General features: G+C 37.2%; 1 protein-coding gene across 35 annotated transcripts in view; it reads right to left on the bottom strand.

The window, feature by feature from the left end:
* ANK3 (ankyrin 3) overlaps positions 1–24,232 on the bottom strand; it is a 687,918-nt gene that overhangs the window by 59,502 nt on the left and 604,184 nt on the right. For 24 of the 35 annotated variants that reach the window (XM_060642689.3, XM_060642719.3, XM_060642717.3 and 21 more), the window contains 4 exons: positions 22,688–22,794; positions 20,699–20,731; positions 17,776–18,000; positions 14,831–14,985 (listed from right to left, as the gene is read on the bottom strand). In XM_060642689.3, coding sequence (XP_060498672.2) covers positions 14,831–14,985; positions 17,776–18,000; positions 20,699–20,731; positions 22,688–22,794 — 520 coding nt within the window. The remainder of the gene's footprint in view (positions 1–14,830; positions 14,986–17,775; positions 18,001–20,698; positions 20,732–22,687; positions 22,795–24,232) is intronic. The other 11 variants (XM_078434272.2, XM_078434286.2, XM_078434280.2 and 8 more) reach the window with 1 other exon arrangement.

Below are 24,232 nucleotides of genomic sequence, written 5' to 3'. Positions count from 1 at the left end.
AGGAGCTAAGAAGGGGGTGGGGGAGTACCTTTGGGTTCACATAGCTGGGATGGTCTTGTTACAAAATAAAGGGGAAAGTCCCAAACTTCAGGGAGAGGTGTTGGTTTTGTCTTTGTTGTTACTCACATAAGCCTCTGTTCATACCTCTGACACATACAGAACAGGTCCTACCATTTTTTAACTATGAACATGTCTGCCTCCTTCATCAGATACACAGGGCTGAGATCACAGCTTATTCTGAATAGAAATTTATAGAAAGGGAAGATGAATAGTTAGGTAATTGGGTCAGTGACATCTTCTCATTTTACAGATTACCCACCAAACTCTGAGGTGGGAACACCAAATTGTCAAATAGGAGACAGATAGGGTTCCACTCATCACAAATGGAACTAGAATTTGGTCCGTTTGGTTTCCTAACCATCTGCTTCTCCTCTGCTCCATCCAAATCTAAATATTGAGTTTTTAGTGAAAGAAAATAAAAGAAAACAAAGGCAAATAATTTTTTTAAAAAAAGGTTAATATAGAAAAACAGGAAGGAACCAAAGAGCTCGCTCAGGAAAATATTCTTGGGTGGGGTGGGGGGGGGGCGTTCAGCTATTCAGCAATTGACAAAACTGGATGGATAAGTTTTCCATCCAGAGAGGATATATTTCCCTTTCCATGATTTGGCTTCTTTTTGAAAGTCTGAATTCCCAGAGTTCATAATTCATGTGGCAACTGAGAAATTCTGATGATTAGTTTCAGTTGCTGTGCATCCGATCAGCTGCAGCTAAGCAGACATTGTTCACCTTGGTCTCAAACTTGTGATTGTGTTCTTCAGAAATAGCCTGGGACTCCACACAGTGCGAGCAATAAAAGAAGACCCCACTGTGAAATTACATCCTTCAAACAAGAAAGATTTCCTGACTCCACATGTAACAAGCTGTGTATCCTTTGAGTATGAAGCTTACTCAAGATCAAGCTGGACATACCAGAGGCAGTGAGGAACCTTTTGGGGGACTCGGGGCAACATGCATTCTTAGCTGTGTGTGTGTGTGTGTGTGTGTGTGTGTGTGTGTGTGTGTTGCAGGTATGTGCATGTACATTTGTGAGGAGTTAAGGGAGAGACAGCTGTATCACCCCTGGAAACTATAATAGCAATGGACTGGGAAGAATGGCCACTTTATGTAGCAGAGGCAGCCAGGCCACACTCTGCCATATTGCCTTTGATAAAGAACAAAAGCCACCCCAACTATAAAGTGAGTGTGTCCATCTCAGATGCAGCCGATGAGCGGTAAATGGAAAAGCTCAGGTTCTTACTCCACACTCGACTTATAACATCTTTTAGGATTTGCCAGTGGTTCAGGAACACTCTGTGTTGTACCCACTCTGAAATTGACCCAATTTTCCCGTCATCATTAAAACTTGCATAATTATTGACCTCCACTGTTGTATTTAAAAATTTTTTTTAACGTTTTATTTATTTTTGAGACAGAGACAGAGACAGAGCCTGAATGGGGGAGGGTCAGAGAGAGAGGGAGACACAGAATCTGAAACAGGCTCCAGGCTCTGAGCTGTCAGCACAGAGCCTGACGTGGGGCTCGAACTCACGGACCATGAGATCATAACCTGAGCTGAAGTCGGAAGCTTAACTGACTGAGCCACCCAGGCTCCCCTTTAACAGGTATTTTTAAGATAAGCCTCGGGGTGCTTACGTGGCTCAGTCAGCTGAGCTTCCGACTTTGGCTCAGGTCATGATCTTGTGGTTTGTGAGTTTGAGCCCTGCATTGGGTTCTCTGTCATCAGCACAGAGGCTGGGTTCTCTGTCCCCCCCACTCTCTCTCTCTCTCTCTCTCAAAAATAAATAAATATTAAAAAATATATAAGCCTCACCCCAAAGAAACTACTGTGCAAATTTTGGACATCAGAATCCCCATGCACCATTCCTTAAACAGGATCATATACACATACTGCCCTCCTGAATTACTCAGATTCCCAGGCCTCTGCATGATGAAATGGAGAAAAGATATCGTTCCTTTTGAACTTTTTTTTCTGAGAATAAAAGTCAATACAAAGGTGAAGACTACAAAAAATATTTAAATACTGGTTTATAAAAAGAAGCATAATCTCTAAGAGCTACAGTTGAAGGCTAGGCTATTACATGTTGGGATAGCTGCATAAGTTAGACAATAAATGATGTGCACAGTGGGTAAACATGAAGAGACAAGAGGAGGAAGTGAAAAACAGTAATATTACTATGTAATTCATATGGCCTGAAAATCGATCACAAAATCTTATTGGTCATCATATAGGACAAAGGTTAAATAAATTATGATAGATTCATACTATGGAATACAGTGCAGTATTAAAAAGAATGGGCTAGAAGTATATGTTTTAATATGTATATCTCCAAGCCATATTAAATGGAAAAGCCACCAAAAAATGTGATAACAATCAACTAATCACATCTTTACATGTTGATATATAAATTCATATAATTTACATAAAATTTAGGGGACAGGGAAAGAGAAAAGGAAAATTATAATATATATAATAATGAGTGTATGCTTGTGTATTATTACATCGTAATAATACTAATACTAGTATTAAATAATAAAATGATATAATCAATAATATAACAGATTATTAAAATTTTAATGTGGATTCAACTCAAACACATTTTCTCTATTTCTTGCTTTTAAAAAAGGAGACTGAAACACAGTAATGAAATGATCTTTGCTGACTCGAGAGGCCTGAAAGAGGAAGGAAGTTGTTGACACACAGCAGCTGGGAAGCCCTGACTTGTGGCCATATTGTCCATCATAAGCACCTGATCACGAGGCTTTTTATTCTATTTATAGTTTTGATAAGCTGTTAATGTATATGAAAACTAGATTTTCTTTTCATAAAATGTGAAGTAACCACAGTAAAATTACGTTAAATTAAATGACGTTTGATGTTGAGGCTTGGCCCATGGCAGGTATTCAACTAGTATCCACTGAACAAAGACATCACTGGGAATTAATAGAGACTCACACTTTTCATACCAAATAACTGCATAATTCTGTAAGTCTTCCTTTAAGGGGTGCCTGGGGGGCTCAGTCGGTTGAGCATCCAACTCTTTTAATTTCTGCTCAGGTCACGATCTCATGGTTTGTGGGATCGAGCCCTGCATCAGGCTCTGCACTGACAACATGGAGCCTGCTTGGGATTCTCTCTCTCCCTCTCTCTCTGACCCTCCCCCACTTGAACACACAAACACACACTCTCTCTCTTTTTCAAAATTAAACAAAAAATCTTGCTTTAAAATATATATAGTTTAGTAGACTGATTATTGTTTGTTCTTTTAATAATTTTTTAAAAAATTGTATGAGGAAAAGTGGATCTTGTCTTCCTACTCTTTAATCCACAGTAAATTTTATTATGTCCATGTGTTTATAAGAGAAATTACCATTTACTTAATGGACGTTTATCCAAAGGGCATTGAAAACTTATGAGAATATCAAACTCTTCTGAAACGTTCTGTGTTGCAAACTAAAAAAGTATGTCAGAAAAGTCACATTTCCAGGCAAATAGCAATAAAGTCTAATTACGTATATATGAATAATGTCAATATTCTTTCCAGGACTGAATATACTTGTACTCAGATTTCTTTTCCTTTCGAGACAGAGAGAGAAAGAATGAGAGCAGGGGGGCAGGGCAGAAGGAAAGAGAATCTTAAGAAAGTGCCATGTGCCATGCTCAGTGTGGGGCCCAACACAGGGGTTGATCCCACAACCCTGGGATCATGACCTGAGCTGAAATCAAAAGTTGGATGCTCAACTGATTGAACCACCCAGACACACCTGTATTCAGATTTTAAAATGGTCTATTATTAGGTTAGAGAAGCAGGAATATAGAACCAAGAATCTTTGCTATGCTCCTATCCTTTCCATAGATAAAACCAAGAAAATAACCTACAGATATGATGCCTGTGTCCTATTCATACCCACAGAAAACCCAGCTTGTGTGTGCTCCAATCTGGCAAGATCATAAGATCTTGCAAGATCTGGCAAGATCACCAGAGCTATCTATTAAAAGCACAGATTCCTAGGTTTCTCTCCTGGAGATTCTGACTTGGTAGGCCAGGAGTGGAACCTGAAAAGCTGTTTTTCACAGTCAATTCAGGTGACTTTATGACTTGACATGTCTGGGAAGCAAAGTCTTAGACTTCACCCTAAGTCTGTCCCTAAAGACTCAGAACCCAAATTGTGAAAAACATGACAATAGGATCTTATGAAAAACATTGCAAGGATGGTTCAATATGAGAAGAGGAGCTTATGAGGCAATAATATCCATTACTGTTTTTTTTTAAGTTTATTTATTTGAGAGAGAGAGAGAGAAAGAGAGAGAGACAATGGGGGAGGAGCAGAGAGAGAGACAATCCCAAGCAGGCTTTGAGTCGTCAGCGCAGAGCCCAATGTGGGACTTGAACCCAGAAACTGTGAGATCATGGCCTGAGCTGAAATCAAGAGTCAGACGCTTAACCCACTGAGTCACCCAGGTGCCCCTATCCATTACTTTTAAATGGCTTAAAAAAATTTACTAAACCACTCCATACCTATAGAATTAAAGGAGAAAATGACATAAAAATAAAGAGCTTCTTACCTTTCGGGGTGATTGATAGACTATGAAAAGACCCTAAAACCCCCTCTCTTTCTCTGTTTAATCTGTTACTAGTAAAGTTTTCTCTCTCTCTCTCTCTCTCTCTCTCTCTCACACACACACACACGCACACACACACACGATTAAGGGAAAAGAAAGAGATGAGTTCTGAAACAGGTAGGCTTGGTCAGGAGGAATGTTACAATTTACACTCACTGAATGTCTCTACTTTCTGGCAAGTCAGTTACTATTTGTCCCACAAAGCATTTGGTAAAGAGGGTGTGTGAAGTTCAAAGAGAATAAGTGACCTGTCCAAAGTGACCTGTCTGCTTTAGAGCTTAGAACCTAGGTCTAGGAACAGGGTCAGGGAGAAGTGATGAAGTCACACAGACATGGACTTCAACCATGATTTAACACAATGTATTTGCAGATTACCTGGCACAGGGGTAGTAGTTGATAAATGGATGAGTAATGGACAGATATGCAGATACCCTGGTCCAGAAGGTGATGTCCCTTCTTGTTGGCTTGCTCTATGAGCAGAAAGCTCTGATTACAGTGGCACTTTCTGCTGTGCAATAAATGGAAACTAATGTTCTACAGTTTTCTTCACTGATTAATGATAAATTTCTCAAGCACCTTGTAACTCAGTTTCTTTATTTGTAAAAGGTGGGACAGCTTTCTCTGTAACTGAGATTTTGCAACAGAGCAAGAAGAATCAAAAAATGCTTTGTGAATATAAATGGTTACGGAGATTATCATACAATGAAGCATAAATAACAGGAGTGAAATCATGTTCCCACTAAATGGGTTAATCTTCAAGATTTCAAATGATCATCCTTGGTTAGTTTTGCCTCATTCTTACATGCACATGATTAAATATCTAGATAACTTGGTCAGATGGGACCATGATTCTTTTTCCTACACCAAATTTGTTTTCTGAAAGCTGTTTGTGAGTGTGGGGTCAGGTTTGACTGTGAATAGTCTATAGAAGGAATACAACCTCAAGTTTTCACAAAGGATGATTTCTGTACCTAGAGTTTAATTTTTAGTCAGGTGAATATTCTGCTCAGCCTGATCCTCTAAGAAAGGAGAATTTGATATGAGGTGTGGGGGAAAACTGAGGCCTACAATGTTAGATTTCAAAAGGGCAAGCTAGCCAGGATGGTTCTCTGGGAAGTCACTGGAGACAGTTGCCTTGGGCTCAAATCTAACTCTCCAACCAGTGAGCTTGGACTTTGGATAAGTTCCTGAACTCTGAGCCTTAATGTTCCTTGTCTATAAGGTCAGGATAAGAAAAGCGTCCTCTGGGGTAGATATGACAAATAAATGATATAAAGCCACCAGCATAGTTCTGTTCATGTAATAATTCAAGCTACTTATTCTTTCCAAGGTCATACAGCTTTGGAATAGAGGAGAAACAGAAAACCAATCTGTGGCAGATCTAAGGTTGGATTAAACAACAACAACAACAACAACAACAACAACAACAACAAGAGCAACAACACATTATGTCTATATCTCTATGGTGTATGAATCTTAATTGCTGTCATTTTATTTTCATTCCAGATTTCAAAATAAGGTTTCACTAATTACAAAGTATTAAATATAAGAATTTATAAATAAATTTGGAGAAATGAAGGAAATAAAAGACAAGTCTGTAACATTCAGCTCTGGCTATAGAATATGTGGAACACCAGGGCACTTGTAATATATTCATTCAAATATTTCAGGAAATCATAGACGTTCATCTCCTCGGAATTCAAATTCAGCTTCATCTGAATATGCAACTTTTGTAATAAGTCTGTCCAAGAAGTTGCAGGAAAAAAAAAACCCAAATGATACAACTTGATCCTTCTTCCTCAATGTAAACATAATAGAAACCTCTCCAATTTTGTCCAACTTTTATTTTGAAATAATTATAAATTCATGGGAAATTGCAAAGATTACAGAGAGGTCCCATGTACAGGTACAATTTTAGAAATTTAACTCCTATTCTTATTCATTTCCAGTATGCACTTTATATCTGTCTCGATCAGCATTATTTTACATCTTTGTGCAAGGTAAGGATCTTCTTTGTTATTCAGATTTGTACAATGCATTGAGAGCTAATGATGACTGTCTAGAAACAATGAATTATCTATTTGTTTCCCCTCCGGTTTTAGCAATCCATATAATTTCTGACAATTATATTTTAAAATTATTTTTTGAAAACTAATTTCTAATCATTTTGTGCCCTTTCCCTCCCATGCAGACCACCTCTCCTCATTTGGTTGTGGCACCCCTTCCTTTAGAAAGTTGCTTTCTCTCTTGGGTATAGGTCACTGAATTATTAAGGAAATGTATCATCAAGAGTGGGGACATAGGCTTGGATACAAAGCATTTATTTTTCCATTCATTCAACAAGTTATGGTGTGGTGACAATACTGTGCCAAGAGCTGCTACATGCACTGGGAATATGGCTGTCAACAAGTCAAGCCAAGTCCCTGTCCACAGGGACTTTATCGTACATCATGGAAGATAGCAAAGTTCAAAGTTGCTTGTTATGGAAGAAGACAGGCCAGATGTTGTGGACATATTTACCAGGTGGATCTAACTTAGTCTGGGGTTTAGGGAAGGCTTTCTGGAAGAGAAGTTAGGGAGTGTTTGCTCATGCTGGAATAATCATTATAAGGGTTTCCTCCAGGATTGCAGAAACTTTATATTCTATGCATTGGCTTCTCTATGTATTTTTTCCAGGAAAATGTTCTTCCACATTTGCTTAGTTTTCCACTTATGTAAATAAAAAGGCATGGCTTTCAGGCAATTAGCTCCATTATGGCACTTTCTTCAACCCTTTGTTTAAACCATTACTACGATATGAAGGCAAAAAACAAATAATATAATCCCATGTTCAAAATCAGGATCATATATAATTCTTTAAAGCTGAACACCATAAATCAGTAACCCAGCATGTGCAGCAGATACAGAAGCACAACGAACTCCAAGGGCTCTAGACCTGCTGTGTCTGGCACCCTGGCCTCCATTCTCATCTGCACTAAAGGTCATAAAAGCTTGCACCCAATCTCTCAGCCTTGCTTCCCTGTCCTCAGAGGGCCAAGAGTCCCATTCTGTCTGACAAGTGGGTCAGGGTGTCTGACATCATTATTTTGACCTACTAATGTTTTATAAAAAGATGTAAATGCTGGCAAATCCATTTACACAGGCACATATAAGGCTCGCTGTGGTTAATGTTTATTTGGCTTGGTCCCATTCTCATTTCCCAGCTAGTTGGTTTGGGGTAGCTGTTCTATTTCCCTTCCTTTTGCACTATGGTAGGTATCAAGCAACTGATTTAAAATGAGTTTTATGGCAACAAGCTGAAGGGTTTAACTGATAGTATTTGGTATGCTTTTTGTTTTTTGACACCCTAACATAATCTTCATTTGGTTAAGTTGTTTTTACTTTTTCCTCCAGAATTTTTCAAAATTGTTAACAGATTTGTCCAGCAGATGGTGCTGTGTACAACATAAAGCTACGTGTTCCACTTCTCAGCACTGGACGCTTCTACAATCTAACTTGATGCTTTAAGATTATGCTTTGTCTCATGCCTGATGAATTAAAAATGAGTTCATTTGAACCAAAGTAGCAATTTTTAACTGAAACATCTGCCTCTGTAATTATTGTTCGTATAGTTAGATAACAAAATTATGGAAAATTAGTTTTCTGTTACTTGACATTATAGTTATCAATTTCTCTTTCCTGCTTCAACTTACAGAAAAATAGCATAATTATTTTATCTAAAATGCATTATTTTAAACTTTCACTTGGTCTCATGGGAAAACAATGACAACAGGAAGGAAACATTTTCCTGGCATGATGGCATTGTTTGGAGAGCTTCAGCAAAACTTTGGTCCAACACAGTGGTTGGGATTTTAAAATAATAGCATAATTCCTATATGTTCAAAGCATTCTTGTGATGCTTAGGTAGCAATGATTTTGATTTTAAAACCTAATAAATGTGTCTCTCCAAATCTATACATTGTCCAGAGAAGCACCGTCTAAAAGAAATATAATGCAAACCACATTTGGAACTTTAAATTTCTTTATAGCCACCCTGGAAAATTAAAAAGGAACAGGTAAAATTAATTTTAATGGTATCTTTTTTTTAAAAGTAGGCTCCACGCCCAACACAGAAGCCCAACATGGGGCTTGAACTCACAACCCTGAGATCAAGACCTAGGCTGAGAACAAGAGTCAGACACTTAAGCAACTAAGCCACCCAGGTGCCCCAATTTTAATAATATCTTTTATTTAGCCCAGTATATCCAAAACATTACCATTCCAACATGTAGCCAATGTAAAAAATATTAATGAGATATCGATTGGGGGGTTGCTCTGCACATCTGGTGTAGTTTACATTCACAGTACATCTCAATGTGCACTGGCCCCATTTCAAGTGCCCTGTAGCCACGTGTAACTAGTGGCAACCTTAGTGTCAGTGCCACACTAGAGCATTTCTCCAGCTCTTCAATTTTAAGACCTCCAAGGAGGAAGGATTCTTCTACTAGTGAATCCTCTCAGGTCCAGCAAAACCATAAACCACAAAACACCCTTTGGGGTCTGACTTTAGAGGCAGAATTTTAAACATGTTTAATTGAACTTTGTGAGTTTAACTAAAGATTTTAAACAAACTTACAAAGTAGATTCAACTTGGTTCACTTTAAAGATGATGTTTTTGGGGGGAGCAGAATGAATTTATTTTGTGTTTTCCAGTATCTTTTTCTCAGCAGAGAATTGACAAGTGCTAGGACAAGATCTGGGTCCGCCTCCAAAGAGGAAAGTCGCTTCTGCCACATGATATCTTATTGGTAACAGCAGGTTCTTCACACCCAGACCAACTGTCCTCTGTCATTCTAGCCTCTTACTTCAGTAGAGCTCTGCTAACACACCTGCTTCATTAGCATAATCATTGATGCTTGTGTCTCCAGGCTCCTAGTGGCAGAAATAAATCCTAATTCTACCACATTTTGCAATGACAGTTTTTCTTGAATCCACACCATATCCTTTTGAGTCATATAAGAGCTAAGATGGTACCTTGATGAGTAATGCAAGACTTAAATAGCAGCTAACATTTAAGTAACATTTTTGTTTCACGCAAAACACTTTCATAGGCATCCTTCATTTGAGAATACAGAAAGGCAAAGGGGTATTATAGAAAAACAAGTAAATTTGGGGTCAGAAGCCTGGACTTTAGAAGTCTAGATCTAGATCTATTTTCCTACCATTGCCTGACTGTGTAGTGGTGATGGAGAGAATGTCACCTTCATCAACCCTGACCAGGGCTTCAACTAGCCACGTGCAATTTGGAAAAGGGTGCCACTTAGGACAGACACCACCTTGCAGGTAAATGGCTTGGGAACATTAGTTAAGATTGTCTCTTTGTCCTGCAGGCCAGTGTCAGAGCAGATGTCTTGGCAAGGGGAAGAGGCAAGATTTCAGTTCCTACTTGCTCTCCTGCACAACTGTACACGGCAGCCGTGACAAATACTACCATTGATTGAGTGGTTCTTATGCATCAGACCTTGGATTAAGAACTTTACATATATTAGCTAGTCAGTTCCCCCTTAGCTCTCTATGAGGTATCCTCACTTTACAGATTTAAATGAAATTTTAGAAAGACTGAGTGCTTGGTTAGGATAACACAGCTAGGAAGTCAGCATGGGAATTGTGGTCTATGTGACGTCCACAGATCCTGATCCTAACCACCATATTACACTAGGAAAATTTTCCTCCTCCTTACACTTGTCTTTCTTTGGAGCTATTCTAACTACTCCATTTGTGCACTTGGAAAGGCTTTGCAAGTTTTGAAATATTACAGAACCATATCTAATCCTTACAATTGCATGGTATCGTAAAAGTCAGTTATCAAAATATTGCCTAAGATGATTTTTAACATTTGGGTTTTAAGATTTTTCAGAGAATAAGGTGCAACAGGACTGGTTATAAAAATAGCATATAGATTAGTTACAGAGCAGAATTTATTTATGGAAAAGAGGGTAAAAAAGGAGACATTTATAATAAAACATGTAATACCAAGAGTCACTTGCCATGGATGACAGATAAGGCTTATTGTTATAAATTGGGGAAATTAATAAATTAAAACAACAGGATGCTTTTTTCTTTTTCTTTAAGGAAGTCTTGAGTGATCTAGTCACTGGTTTGTTTTCTGTACTATTGTTATGATGCTCATTAACAACTATCCAGGAATAAACAAAGGGGGGGTGGGGCAGAGGGAAGAAGGTAGAACACAACATGAAAACTTCTGTTCTGCGCTCATGCTTCTTTTCCTATGAGAACTTTGAATAGCTGGACCTTAGGGAAATAGAAGTGTTGGATTTTTTTTTTTTAAGAGATAGGATGATTTTGATTTTTGTCTGTTTTTAGAAGGGGGATGTTCCAGTATGAATGAAATGTCTTTGGGTACTAGAGAAGAGTGGTGATAAGTGGGGCTTAAGCTTGGTATGAAATCTGATTGAGTTTCAGCTATAAAATATGTATAGTACTTCCTTCATTATTGTTACTTTAAAACTTAATCCATGAAGAAAACCACTGTGCCTGGAGAATTTAGTCCTTATTTTTGCTGAAGTACCTCCAGTGCTAGATTCTTTAAGCCTAGAAGTATTTACGTTTTCTTTTAATTGCCTAAAATAGAACCAAAGTTTAACTGGTCTTTAAAAATGTAACAAAGAAACTCTATCTACTATTTCCAAGATAACACACAGAATCCAGGACAGAGGGCTAATATCATCATTACTTGACATATGTCCTGAGTGTGGAAGCTCGAGGGGCATAATTTCTAAGCAAAGATATGACTAATTCCAATTTAAAACTGGTTTAATAAAAACAAAATGAAGATAATTAGCATGAAACCATGGAAATCCATTCCATAAATAATCCTTAAAAATTGAAAAAAAATTGCGGGTGCCCCAAAAACTGGTGGCTCAGTCAGTTAAGTGTCTGACTCTTGGGTTCAGCTCAAGTCATGACCTCACAGTTCATGATTTTGAGCCCTGTGTCAGGGCCTCCTTGGGATCCTCTCTCTCTGCGCCTCCCCTGCTCTCTCTTTCTCTCTCTCAAAATAAATAAATAAACTTAAAAAAAACCGAATCTACTAATTTTTTTTTCAAAAATTCTACCTGTGCCTGGTAGGATGGACATATTATAATCTATACTCAAAAATGAAGGAGACTATATTAGAATATTCAGTGTTTTTGCTAGAACTACAATGTCCAATGAGGTAGCGAGTGGCCACATGTGGCTATCTGAAATTAATTAAACAAAATTAAATATTACCTTCCTCAACTGTACGAGTCATATTTCAAGTACTCCGGAGTCACATGTGACTAGTGATTACTCTTGGACAGCCCATGTATAGAGTATTTCCATCATCATATAAATCATCATCTACTAGGCAGTACTGTTTTAGAATGTTCAGTATTCTTCCTAGAATAATGTTAATTTCTCAGAAATTTCCTCAAAGTAAATGCTCCTCTTTAATTTTCTTCTCCTGTAGATTAACATTAGTGACATTTGGGGTAGAAGAAATAGACCAATGAGAACTTTTCCTCCAGCTAGCTACATATTTTGAGAAGTTCCTCCTTCTGCCCCTTACCAGCAAGGGGGGAAAACCTAAATCAGCATTGTGCCTGACACTGGGGGTTCAAAGGTGATTAAGATATGTACCCTGCCTTCAAGAGGTTACAGTATCAAGGTAGTTATCTATAAAGAAAGAAAGAAAGAAAGAAAGAAAGAAAGAAAGAAAGAAAGGAAGAAAGAAAGAAAGAAAAACAAAGAGAGAAAGAAAAGAAACTCCTTGTATAGGAGACGCTACACGTTAAAAACTAATAATCTACATTGGCATTTAAGAAATACTAGATACATGAAAATATTTACATACTTTATTTTCCTTAAAATAACCACCCTCTCTGGATAACCCATTTTTCTTATTCTCTCCATTTTTGAATCCTGAATCATCTATATTCTTTTACTATTTTCAAAATGCTAATTCAATTCATTCTCTTAAGATGTATTCTTTTTAAAATTTTTAATTGTGTTTCCTTATCAATGTCCTTAGAAGAGAATGACTAGGTAATAAAAATTAGAAATCATAATTACCACTGCATGTTCCTATCAGAAATTATTTGAAGTTATAGCTGATATATGATATAATATCAGTATCATATGTAAACATTTAATATATGCTCATTTAAGATGATTATTCTCCTGAACCTTAAATCTAGAGGTTGGTAGGAATTTTCCTGTTTACATTTATTTTCTTCTCCACAGGGCACACATTTCTAAAATAAGTGGGATATGGTTAAATCTTTGAAAACAAGATAAAACCAGATTTCTAACCCAGCACTGCTACTTAGTTTGGGTAATATTAGGTAAGTGACTTGACTTGTCTGAACTTCTGTTCCCTCATCTATAAAGGGTGATTAAAGGGGTACGTGGGTGGCTCAGTTGGTTAAGTGTCTGACTTCAGTTCAGATCATGATCTCAGGGTTCATGGGTTTGAGCCCTGTGTTGGGCTCTGTGCTGACAGCTCAGAGCCTGGAGCCTACTTCAGATTTTTGTGTCTCCCTCTCTCTCTGCCCCTCTCCTGCTTACACTCTGACTCTCTCTCTCAAAAATACACATTAAAAACATAAAAAAATAATAAACAGTAAATAAATGTTAAAAGAAAAATTTTTTAAACGTGTGATTAAAACTACCTACCTTATAGTACTATACTTTTGTTTTAAATTTTCATATAGAAAGGAATTTATCACTCTCTCACAAATGCTAGAAACTCAACAATTAATAATTTCCTCCTACCCTGCTGTAAAAACATCTTTAAATTCTTGGTTGGCAGTGATGAACTGTGTCTTTTACAGAACCTTTGATAGGACAATTTTTTTCTATAGAATGAATAGTGACAACAGCTGATATTTATTGAGGACTTACTATGTGACAAAGGCTGTATTTCATAAGTGCTTCACAGAATTATTTTTTCCCAGTAACAGCCCTATGAAGTAAGGAAGGTATCTCCATTTTGCAGAAGCCAAAGAGGTTCACAGGGACCAAAGAACTTGACCATGGTCATCCCTCAAACACCCGAGTCGTTCTAGCGCCTTTGTCGTCACTCTGAAACCAGAAGACTGTGCTGGGTGCATTCCAAAAGCCAGTGCATTAAATGCTAGGACAGCGAATTTTATGGCAGGTGAACTATATCTCCAATAAAGCTATTCTTTAAAACAATTGCTGAATTTGTAGTGATTAGGGAGTCAGTATAAAGATTAGTCAGGCTCAGTCGGTTTAGCGTCTGACTGGCTCAGGTCATGATTTCACAGTTCATGAGTTTGAGACCCACATCAGGTTCTTCACTGACAGTGCAGAGCTTGCTTGGGATTCTCTCTCTCTCTCCCCCTCTCTCTCGCTAGCTTGCTCTAAATAAATAAATAAATAAACAAACTTAAAAAAATTAGAGTCTTTCTGTGATGCATTTGGCCTCTAATTGTTTTTCACCCCTTTAAAGGAAAACTCTGCATCAAGTACCTACTCTCAAAACAAGTCCATTCCCAATGTCTACTAAGAAAACCTGCTTTGTTCTAAGGGTCAGAGAGCTGAAGAAGGTGTGTATGGGAAGTGATACACTCAGCTATGTGCCCTACTAGGTCACAGAATACGACACAGACTCCAATAATTAGTCTTGCAACTTATTATTGCCCAACAGAAGTTAAAAATTCACGAAGAATGTTGACATAATCGGGGAGAAGATGGAGACACAAGAAAGGATCCAGAAATAATAACTCCAAAAGTAAAATGTGAACATATTTTCTTAAAAATGTCCTGCATGCTTTGCATACCTTCCACTATTATTTCCCCTCCTCCTGACACATTTTTAATTTAGAAAACTTTCTCAGGTTTTGGAAAGATTAATATATCTCATTGAAGATGGAAAGAATCATCAAGTGGTATTTGTACATTAGTGTTATGAAAACAAAAGGCTGTTGGATTGACTGGAACTTCATGCCTTGCATACAGATAAGAGCACTAAACACTGAGGAACCGGACCCCAAGCTCAGGATGCAGACATGTGAATTTCAGGTGCAGTTAACTCTGGTGTAGTCATGCCTTTGATTTCTACCTGCAGACATTGACAGAAACCAGGACTTGTCACCATTACCTTCATCCATGCCATTGAGTAATTCGGTTAAATCTTCATTTTTACTGTCAAACTGATGCTCCTTCCATGTTTCACCATTTTCACTTCGAAGAACAATGAGTTCTCTCTCCTTTCCTCTCATGGACCCAAAGTGAGGGATTTCCACTATGACAGGGCTGGAAAAGAAATCCACATTATTTTGGTATCACAATGAAATATGTTTATAGTATCATACTTAAAAAAAAAGTTTCATTAACAGTATTCATTTGAAAATCAGAGGTGCCACTAAGGTTGGGAATGATTTCAAAGCTGCAGAATCATTTGCTAATAAATAATATATCAGAAGCCTGATAACATGCCATCATTCATTCATTCACAAACAATTCATAAGGGCCTATCATATGTTAGGCATTTGATTTAATATGGGAGAAAATATTCAGCACATATAAACAGGAATTTTGAATCAAGGAATTGAAAGATTAAAACAGACCATAAGGAAGTTGGTCCATTTTTAAAAACACAATAGGTATATCATATTATACAAAAAGCTAATGATTTAAAAGGACACAGTCATTTCTTTGAAAAAGAAATTCTATAGATTTCCTATTTTGAAAGATCACAGGTGTTTGTCCCTTCGCAAGCAAACAGTCGACATAACAATTCACTCCTTCCAACAGTGACTTTCCATGACTTTTAATGGCCTGTATGGTTAAGGCAGTTTTCTCTGGTGTTTAATTTGTGAGATGGTCGTGGGCAGCTTAATTTCCTAACACTATAATAACCTGCACAGAAATATTTAAACTTTCTGAAAAAGCACTTGTTGGTTTGAAATTGTAATCTAATGATATATTAAATTTTGACAGTGTCCTTTTGCAGAAGAATGCATAAGAATGGCTGCAAATTGAAGACAGCCAATCAAGCACAGGAATCATTTTGTTAAATTTTAAAACAGGATAAATGGCTAAAAAGGATGAATGGAAGTAAGCAGACCACAATCACACACAGTTTATGTAGTTGGATTGTGCAGCTTTATTTTATGACATTTAGTAGACAGTATCATTATTCTCCTACAGAGGTTGTATGTAACCTCACCTCTTACCCTACACGTTTATGTGCATGTCACAACAGAAGATACGGGTTCAGATAGGTAAGAGCATAAAAAGGGCTAGTTGTTGTAATGATCCAATAACATGAATATGTATGAACATTTTATTTATCACAAAAGCATTCTCTTAAAATAGGATGATAAATATGATCATTTTACTTTTGACAAAATAATTAGAATTAATTCAAATTAAGGATTTCAACATTTTTTAATAATGCCTTTATTTTTTGGTAGATAAAAACAAAATCAACTACTCCTAAGAGTGTTAATAATTTCAAGAGTTAAGATATTTACCATAGTTTTTAACCACATCTGATTTGACTTTTGTTTTTTTTGAGAACTAGATACAATCTTTGCAGGTTAATGTATCAGATACTGTCTCTGTAAATATTTGAGGAATGTGGCTTTGTGTAGGACATTGAACAACACTGGAGAGAAGGTATGAACCAGGGCCTCTGACCAAGGTGAAAGCCAAGCATAAGTTTCCATAACAGGTTTCTTCATGCAGACTGCCAAGGCAAATCCCCCAACCAGACAGACAAGCAAACAAACAACAGATACCAACACATTTCAGCTTCAACAAAACAAAACAAGACGATTTAATAACTGTAGTAGAACATTCTATCTGCTGCCTATTTGGCTTTCTTTAAATATCTTCTAGCCCCAACATTTATCAAAATCAGTTTACTTATTGAGGACTTTTCTTTCTCAAAGACCATGAAGATTACTTAGTATGCATAAGTATGTACTTTGAAGAAAATGTAACTCTAGACACATATATATATATATATATATATATATATATACACACATATATATATTCACACACATATATATCATTTACAGCAAATGTTGATTCAAAGCCTGCAAATACTTTCTCTTACACTGGGTTAAAATTAGATTGTCAGTCTGTCTTAAAAACTACCATATTCAGTTGAAACATTTCAAATTAAAGAAAGGTTTACAAAAGCACAAAGTTACGAAGCAGAATGCTTGCAGGAAATTCCACATGCCGGAGAAGCACAAGATAGGTAGCGATGCTACATTAAGTCAAGCCACTATGATTTTTGTTTCTTTCAGTGACACACATCAACTGAAAGCATTAAAAACTGAAAAAATAAAAAGAAACTTAAGACAAGAATAAGACCATGGGTGTGACAGAAAAAAATTGAAAATGGAGAAAGAATTGTAGACATTCTGAATCTTGTCTATAAAGATCCTACCCAATAAATTTTGTTCCTTGAGGCCCAAGCTGCAGGATTCGGCTAACCAAACTCTCACCCTCATTTACAGGGGGAGGATTGGTAGGAAGATGCAGTTTACTGAATAACATCCATGCAGCAGGAAGAGAAACGAGAAGGGGAAATTGTGAACAAACTGTCCGTCACGACAGAGCCTGCCTGATTTGCACCCAAGTGCCACCTCAGGAAAAGAATTTATTTTTCCTTTTTGTAAAATATCATTATCACAATGGATTATGTCCCTACAAATTATCTCTTAAAAAGGCATGTACCCATAGTAGCCAGTTATTCATATAATTCCAACATCTGTATTTTTTCTTAAGAATGGTGCCTTGACTTCTACAGGGGCTGCTGGGGTTCCGTGCACTCACTGAGCAGAGAACATGCTTCTTGGTTAGTAAAAGCTTTGACCAGCAAACTGAGTTAAGGAAGTATCAGCCTACTCGCTTTTCACAGAATTACACAGCTTTGTGACCTTTGACGCTACATGAGAGGTGTACTCAATCAAAATGGTCCGTCCGACTATGCCGTCTTAATAGTTAACTACTTGAGTTAAAAAGGGCAAAGAAAATCATATATATCATACAAGGGCCAAGATAAAAATTGACAAAAGCACTTACCCTAAAAATTGTGCCCCTGCAGGACCCATTTCTACCAGCCTACTGGCTAATCCCTCTCCTTCCACCATGGGGGGTGGGTTGGCCAGTTTATGTCTCTTTACCAATCGGCAGGTGATTCGGGTGGGGGCCGTACACTTGCGCGGGGGGATGATGATTCTCATCCCGTGGTGACGGCTCCCTCTCATGGAGCCTCCTCTTGCATCCACCATAAAACTAACCAGAAACCTGTAGGGAGAAGACCAGAGGCCAAATCAAGGATACATATAAACCATCTTCACAGCAGGTTTTGAAATTAAATGTTAAGGTTTAAAACGACAGACAATGTGGCTATCATTTCCTCTCTTTAAAAATAAACTGGAAAGTAAATACAGTGGAGTCACACCAAACATGCATTTAACTTGTGAATTGGGCAAAAAGGGAAACGTGACAACTTATTATTGGTGGGACGTGGCCTCCTAGTAGAAGCCAACCACTTTGTCAGATGCTCCGATTGAGGAACAGTGAATGGTTCAAAGCTGTAACAAAAACTGTTGTGCATTTAAAAACCCAAGCCCAGGGTGCCATATGTGGCCTCTGCAGATGGCTTATGCTGTATTCAAAGGTCATTTTAACCACTATAAGTGGTTTTAGCCATATGCTCACTATGGACTCTCACTCCCTGACAAGTCAGATGAAACTCCACGGTATGTCTTAACATGTACAACTCCTAAAATAAATATGTACGTATTTAATCATACCAGTCTAATTTGCACTATCACAAAGCAGAATATAAGAACAAAAGCAGATGCCTAGTTCTGCCAAGGCAATTTTGATGGAAAGGGATTTAATCCTTTCAGCATAAATTTGACTTTAAAACTGTTGAAAATAACCTATACTTGAGTATTTACACAGCCATACAAAACTAGTAACCTAGACTTTTTAGAAGATGTCTCTAAATTATATATTATAATTCTGTCATTGGCCTTTACATTAAAGCTAATGAAGAAAAAAATATTTGTTTGCATGTAGATATGAAAATATAGAGAAACTTATAGCATCTCATCTGGGTAATAGCATATTGCAATTCTCGATTCCTTTCACATGCTCATGAAGAGTCGTCCCCAAATCTCTGCTGTCATAAAGCACTCTGGTAACATAAACCAGTGAATCCGACTCATGGAAGAGTGGAGGTCAGACAGGAGAACACTATGCCCCTGTGCATTCCAACTTCCACATGTGAAAATACGCTTATTACTGCAACAGCAATAAATGTTGATAATGAGAAAATTGTTTGAATACCTATAGTATTGGGGGTGGTGGTGGAAAATCCCATCCATCAAAAATCTTCTACTAAAATGTAGTTCATCTAAATAGAGTTCTAACATCTTGCAAATAGATTTTAGGACCTTGCATGGAGGTGCTAGCTGGGGACTTGATCTTAGAAGAGTAACCTCTTCCTCAAAGCAACTGACCTGCCATCCCCATGGAAAAAGGCAATAGCATGGTGATCATTTCCCAGGCAATCAGATGTCCAGGACCAATTCTGGTCATCAGTGAGGTAGAATCAACTTCATATCCTTCTGCTTATTTTGGATTTAGCCATTTTCCTCTGGGTTATGTTTTTTTTTTGTGTGTGTGTAACATTAGATCTACTTTGAGAGGTTGGAACCCCTGTAATGTTCAAAGTAAGAGGGGAAGAAACTAACCCCTCTAAAACAAAACACAATACACACCTTTCTCGTCAAAGACAAAGACACTTATCTACTTGTGCAAGTGTCCACATGAATTGCCTCGGGTGCTAAATGACAAGGCTCACTTGAAACTGCTCTGGGGAGCCTACATTGTCTTGTCTTGGACACACACATATTTAATAACTACCTTTACTCAGTAATGAAGATAATAGGGCAAACTTATAAAGAAGCCTAAGACAAAATCTTACCTTTCCCAGCATTCAGTAGTGAAAATCAACTTGTGATTGGGAATACTAGCAACAGAATGAATTAAAAATGATTTGAGGTCAACTCTGGGTTTGGAAATGTGGTTGTATTAGCACATATAAACACAAGAGTGTTTACACTTGGAGGGCAGTGTTTGCCCTGGCAACAAAGAGCTGATCTCAATAATATAGATAGTAATTTGGATCAGACCTGCCTTGTTCGCTGCTTGACCTGCAGGGCTGAGCACAGTTCCTAAATACAGTAAGCACATAATACATGTTTACTGAATGACCCATTGAACAAAAACTATTTTGTTAGAGGTGCTTTGGAACCGCCTAGGTCAGATGCGGTTACTAATACTAAAAATATATCTATATGAAAAAGATATATATAAAACACTTGTAGGTGAGCAATATGAGGGTAGTTTAAGAAGGTCATCAGTGTCAATATAAAAATATCCAAACTACAAAGAATATCAGACACAAATGGAAAAAAACAAAACAAAACATATCTTAGAAGATTTTAACGACAAATTAGAAGAAGAAGCTCTTTCTCTGGATTCTGCGTAGCACCCAGTGCCTAGTTGGTACTCATTAGCAGTAATTTATTGTTCTAAGGTTTTCAACTTTATAGAGCCAATAGACTGAGGAAAGGAGAGAATAAATATTAAGCAGGGCAAGGGTCCTGTTATTCAATAACATCATGAATTGTTTTCCAAACTCATTCTCTACATATTCTATGCAAAATAAAATTTCATGCAATACAACTCATAGAAACAAATCAAAAGGTGATGTTTAATCATATCTTTTGTATCTTATTAATACTTAAACTAAAGCAGTAATTCTACAAATAATCCTAAAACTAACACATGAATGTTTCTAGTTGTAAGAACAGCAGGATGACAAAAGCTGATACACTACAGACACTGACACATCTAACTGTGGGAAAACGTCACATAAATTAAAAATACAAAAAAGGATGGTTCACATAAAGGACACAGTTATCACCTTGAATCATACTGAGGAAGTGGAGAAGAATAGCTGCAAAATAATTTAGAAAGCAAATGGGAGAAATTAATGGAAGATAATTAGAAGCAAGCAACAGAAAATGTCAATGATAAGCAAAGGAAAAATAAAAACTGTCAGAAAATGAAACCAAGGCTTTTGGCATTTGTGGGACAACCTGGAAAAATATTCGCCTTCAGCGGCTATAGAAGCTACTCCCTAAGACCTGACAGCACTAGTGAACCATTTCCAAGTGTATACCAAGTCTGTATTTTCCTTTTCAAATAAGCCCATGCCAGCTGCCATTACTTTTGCTTTCCTGGACATGTCTATTGCCTTCAATAAATTCAAGAGGAAGGAGAGAGAATTTGCATAGTCAAATATTTCATCATCTCCAATGTACAGGAAAGTTCACCTCTGATTTTATTATTCTATGTTCCCTCAATTTCTCATTTGAAGTTCCAACTATCATTTGAAGCAAAGCACAAAAGCAAAGCATGAAAGTTTCCTAAATGACACACTTTTCTTTCCTATGTAGAGAAAACGTTGGCTCTAGGTCTTTGTAACATGGTGGGCATTCACCAAGCTTGATACAAAGAACCTCTTCAACATGTGGCTCACTGAATGTATCCTAAGTATTTCAGTTTCCTTCCCAACTGATTGTTTTTTGCTTTTCTAAGTTAAGACCCATAAACATCTAACATCAATGATGTAACTATTTTAAGCAATTAAAAATTATTACTCCATAATTAAAGAATTTTATAATCGAGTTAAAGAGATGTAATGTTAATTAGTCAAAGAATATGTATGTGTAGTTTATAGTTTACAAAGTACTTTCACGTCAATTACTTCCATTTGAATGATATTGCAATTATTTGTGCTACAAGCCACAATTCTGTAGGATACTTTAACCTGCAGCATTACTCTAAGTCTGACTTTTCATCTGCAAAATGGGGATAGTGGTAAAACTTATTTCACAGTGTCATTTTAAGGTTCAAAAAAATATTAAGTAAGATAATACATGTAAAACATTTAATACAATGCCAGGCACATAAAAAGGTAAAGCTATTACAATTTATTTTAATTAAAAGCAGCAGAAAATAATTCATATAACACATATAGCATTTCAGAAATGTTAATTACTGTTAACTAATTTAATTCCAAATTACTCTGTCCTTGTCCTGGATCACAACTAATTTATGGCCTAAATGCCAAATTTAGAGGTGAAAATACCTTGAAATTTTCATCATCTCAATGATTTCTATTCCATTTGTGTGGCATCAACTATCCCAAATTTTAATTACTGACAGGTGAAGAATCCCATATGTAAATATGCACTGATTATCAATTCAGTAGTTAGAGCAGGCTACCTTGTAAGCCGCCCACCTCTAATTCTGCTACCAGTGGGGCAGCGGTAAGGAGCCTGTTCAATGTGGTTTTTACCACAGCATTTCTGGGGTACACACATTGGTACATTCACTTCTTTTCTTTTAAAAATTAATCTCTTTTCTTCTAATTGTAATTTAATAAGACTTAATCATAATTTTATTTCAGGAGTGCAGGAGGTACCAAACTGGTCTGAAGATTTCAGGTGTTTCATCATGTGAAGCAAAGCACAAGAGCAGTCAGCAAGGGATGAACAGAAATATCTCCATATATAATTTTGCATTAGAAAGGAAAATCAGACACTCAGAAATAAAACTTTATCTGAATAAAGTAAAATTAAGGGAAATGACTAGATTTACCAATACTTTAATTATTTTCCTTTCCAACAGTGTTTTTTTTTCAACAAAAAACAGGTATAGCAATTTGCTCAGAAAAGAACATTTACAAATGATTTACAAATATATATGACATATACTCACTAATGAAGTCTTTTAGAAGAACAATATTTCATACATATAAAGCTTGTCAATATGAATTTATAAATACAAACAACAAATGTAATGTTCATTTAATGGGATAAAGGTAAGTGACTTTTAGATTACTTACCCAGAATGAACAGGACTTGAGACAAGATTGACATTGTCCAAGGTATCTGCAGCCCAGCTATAATGTCTAAGAGAATCTGAATCAAATTCTCTTGTAAATGTTAGATGCTGCAAAATAAAATGATATAAGGCATCAATAACTCACATAAGACACTGGTTTCTCTGTACCTACAAAATATACCTGTATGTCTCTGTAACTTCAGATAGTCAAAATAAATTTGTACTTACTCCTCTATAGGTCTACACTGAAGTTTCAAGAATAGAAAACAAAGTTTATTGATAAGTTGTTTTATTTTAACCTTTTTTTAAAAAATGTTTAATCTTCATTTTTGAGAGAGAGAGAGAGAGAGCGTGAGAGCGAGCTCGAGTGGGGGAGGGGTAGAGAGGGAGACACAGAATCTGAAACAGGCTCCAGGCTCTGAGTGTTAGCACAGAGCCCGATGCGGGGCTCCAACCCACAAACTGCGAGATCATTACCTGAGAAGAGGTCAGACGCTTAACTGACTGAGCCACCCAGGTGCCTCTGAGTCTTTTTTTCTATACATGCCACTGCATGAGTTTAAAAGAAACACATTTTTTTCATATTTATTTATTTATTTTGAGAGAAAGAGAGACAGTGGGTGCCTGCAGGGGTAAGGAGCAGAGAGAGAGGGAGAGAAAGAATTCCAAGCAGGCTTCAGGCTGTCAGCGCAGAGCCCAATGCAGGGCTCAATCTCATGAACCAAGAGATCATGACCTGAGCTGAAATCAGGAGTTGGATGCTTAACTGACTGAGCCACCCAGGTGCCCTGTTTTATTTTAGTCTTCTAGGACAGCATCTTCAGTAACTGACACGGCAAAAGAAATATCACAGAAGTAATGCTAACCATGATTTCAGCTACTTGAACACATCTCCAAGTTCATCTTACAATTATAAAATTCTTTCCCATGTCTCAAAAAAAAAAAACAAAAAAAAAAAACCACCTTGCTGACTTTTGTTTCCAAGTGGGGCAGAGTAGCTAGTGGAAGCCTACTGCTGCTGCAAGCACACCCGGTAAATATGCAGATGGGCTCTGAACGCCATGGACAAGAGGCACAGAGAACAAGGGAGCTGCCCTCCAGAGAGGGGAAGGGCTCGAAGACCCCTGTGGGCTTTTTGTTGCCATGTTTAACTTGGATGCATTCGTCAATTATCAGTGCAGATAGAATTTGGGCTTTGTACCTGCAGGGGCCACTACTGGGGCCTAGAAAAACTAAGGGAGTTTTGGTGGAGATCTGGGTGGCCTTAAGTGTGCCACAGATTTCTGTGCAGAACATTTCCTGAATTCTGGGACTGTGCAGAACAGGAAGCTAGAAACCTAACCAGAAAATCACTAAAAGGCACAGTGTTGCTTCTTGGCAGTTTCATGAAAAAAAGATTTAGAAGTTTGGGACTTCTCAGGGGAGAGGATCACACAAAATTTTCACTTAAGGACCCTGAAGGGCCAGGGACAAAGCAGAGGTAGTCCCAAGTTTACCAGGGAGGCGAATAATTTTGCCTCATTTCAGCCAAACCTCGACTGGATTG

The sequence above is a fragment of the Panthera onca genome, chromosome D2, assembly GCF_046562875.1.
Source record: "Panthera onca isolate mPanOnc1 chromosome D2, mPanOnc1 haplotype 2, whole genome shotgun sequence".
Lineage (NCBI taxonomy): Eukaryota > Metazoa > Chordata > Mammalia > Carnivora > Felidae > Panthera > Panthera onca.
This window is presented reverse-complemented; position numbering and strand designations above follow the sequence as displayed.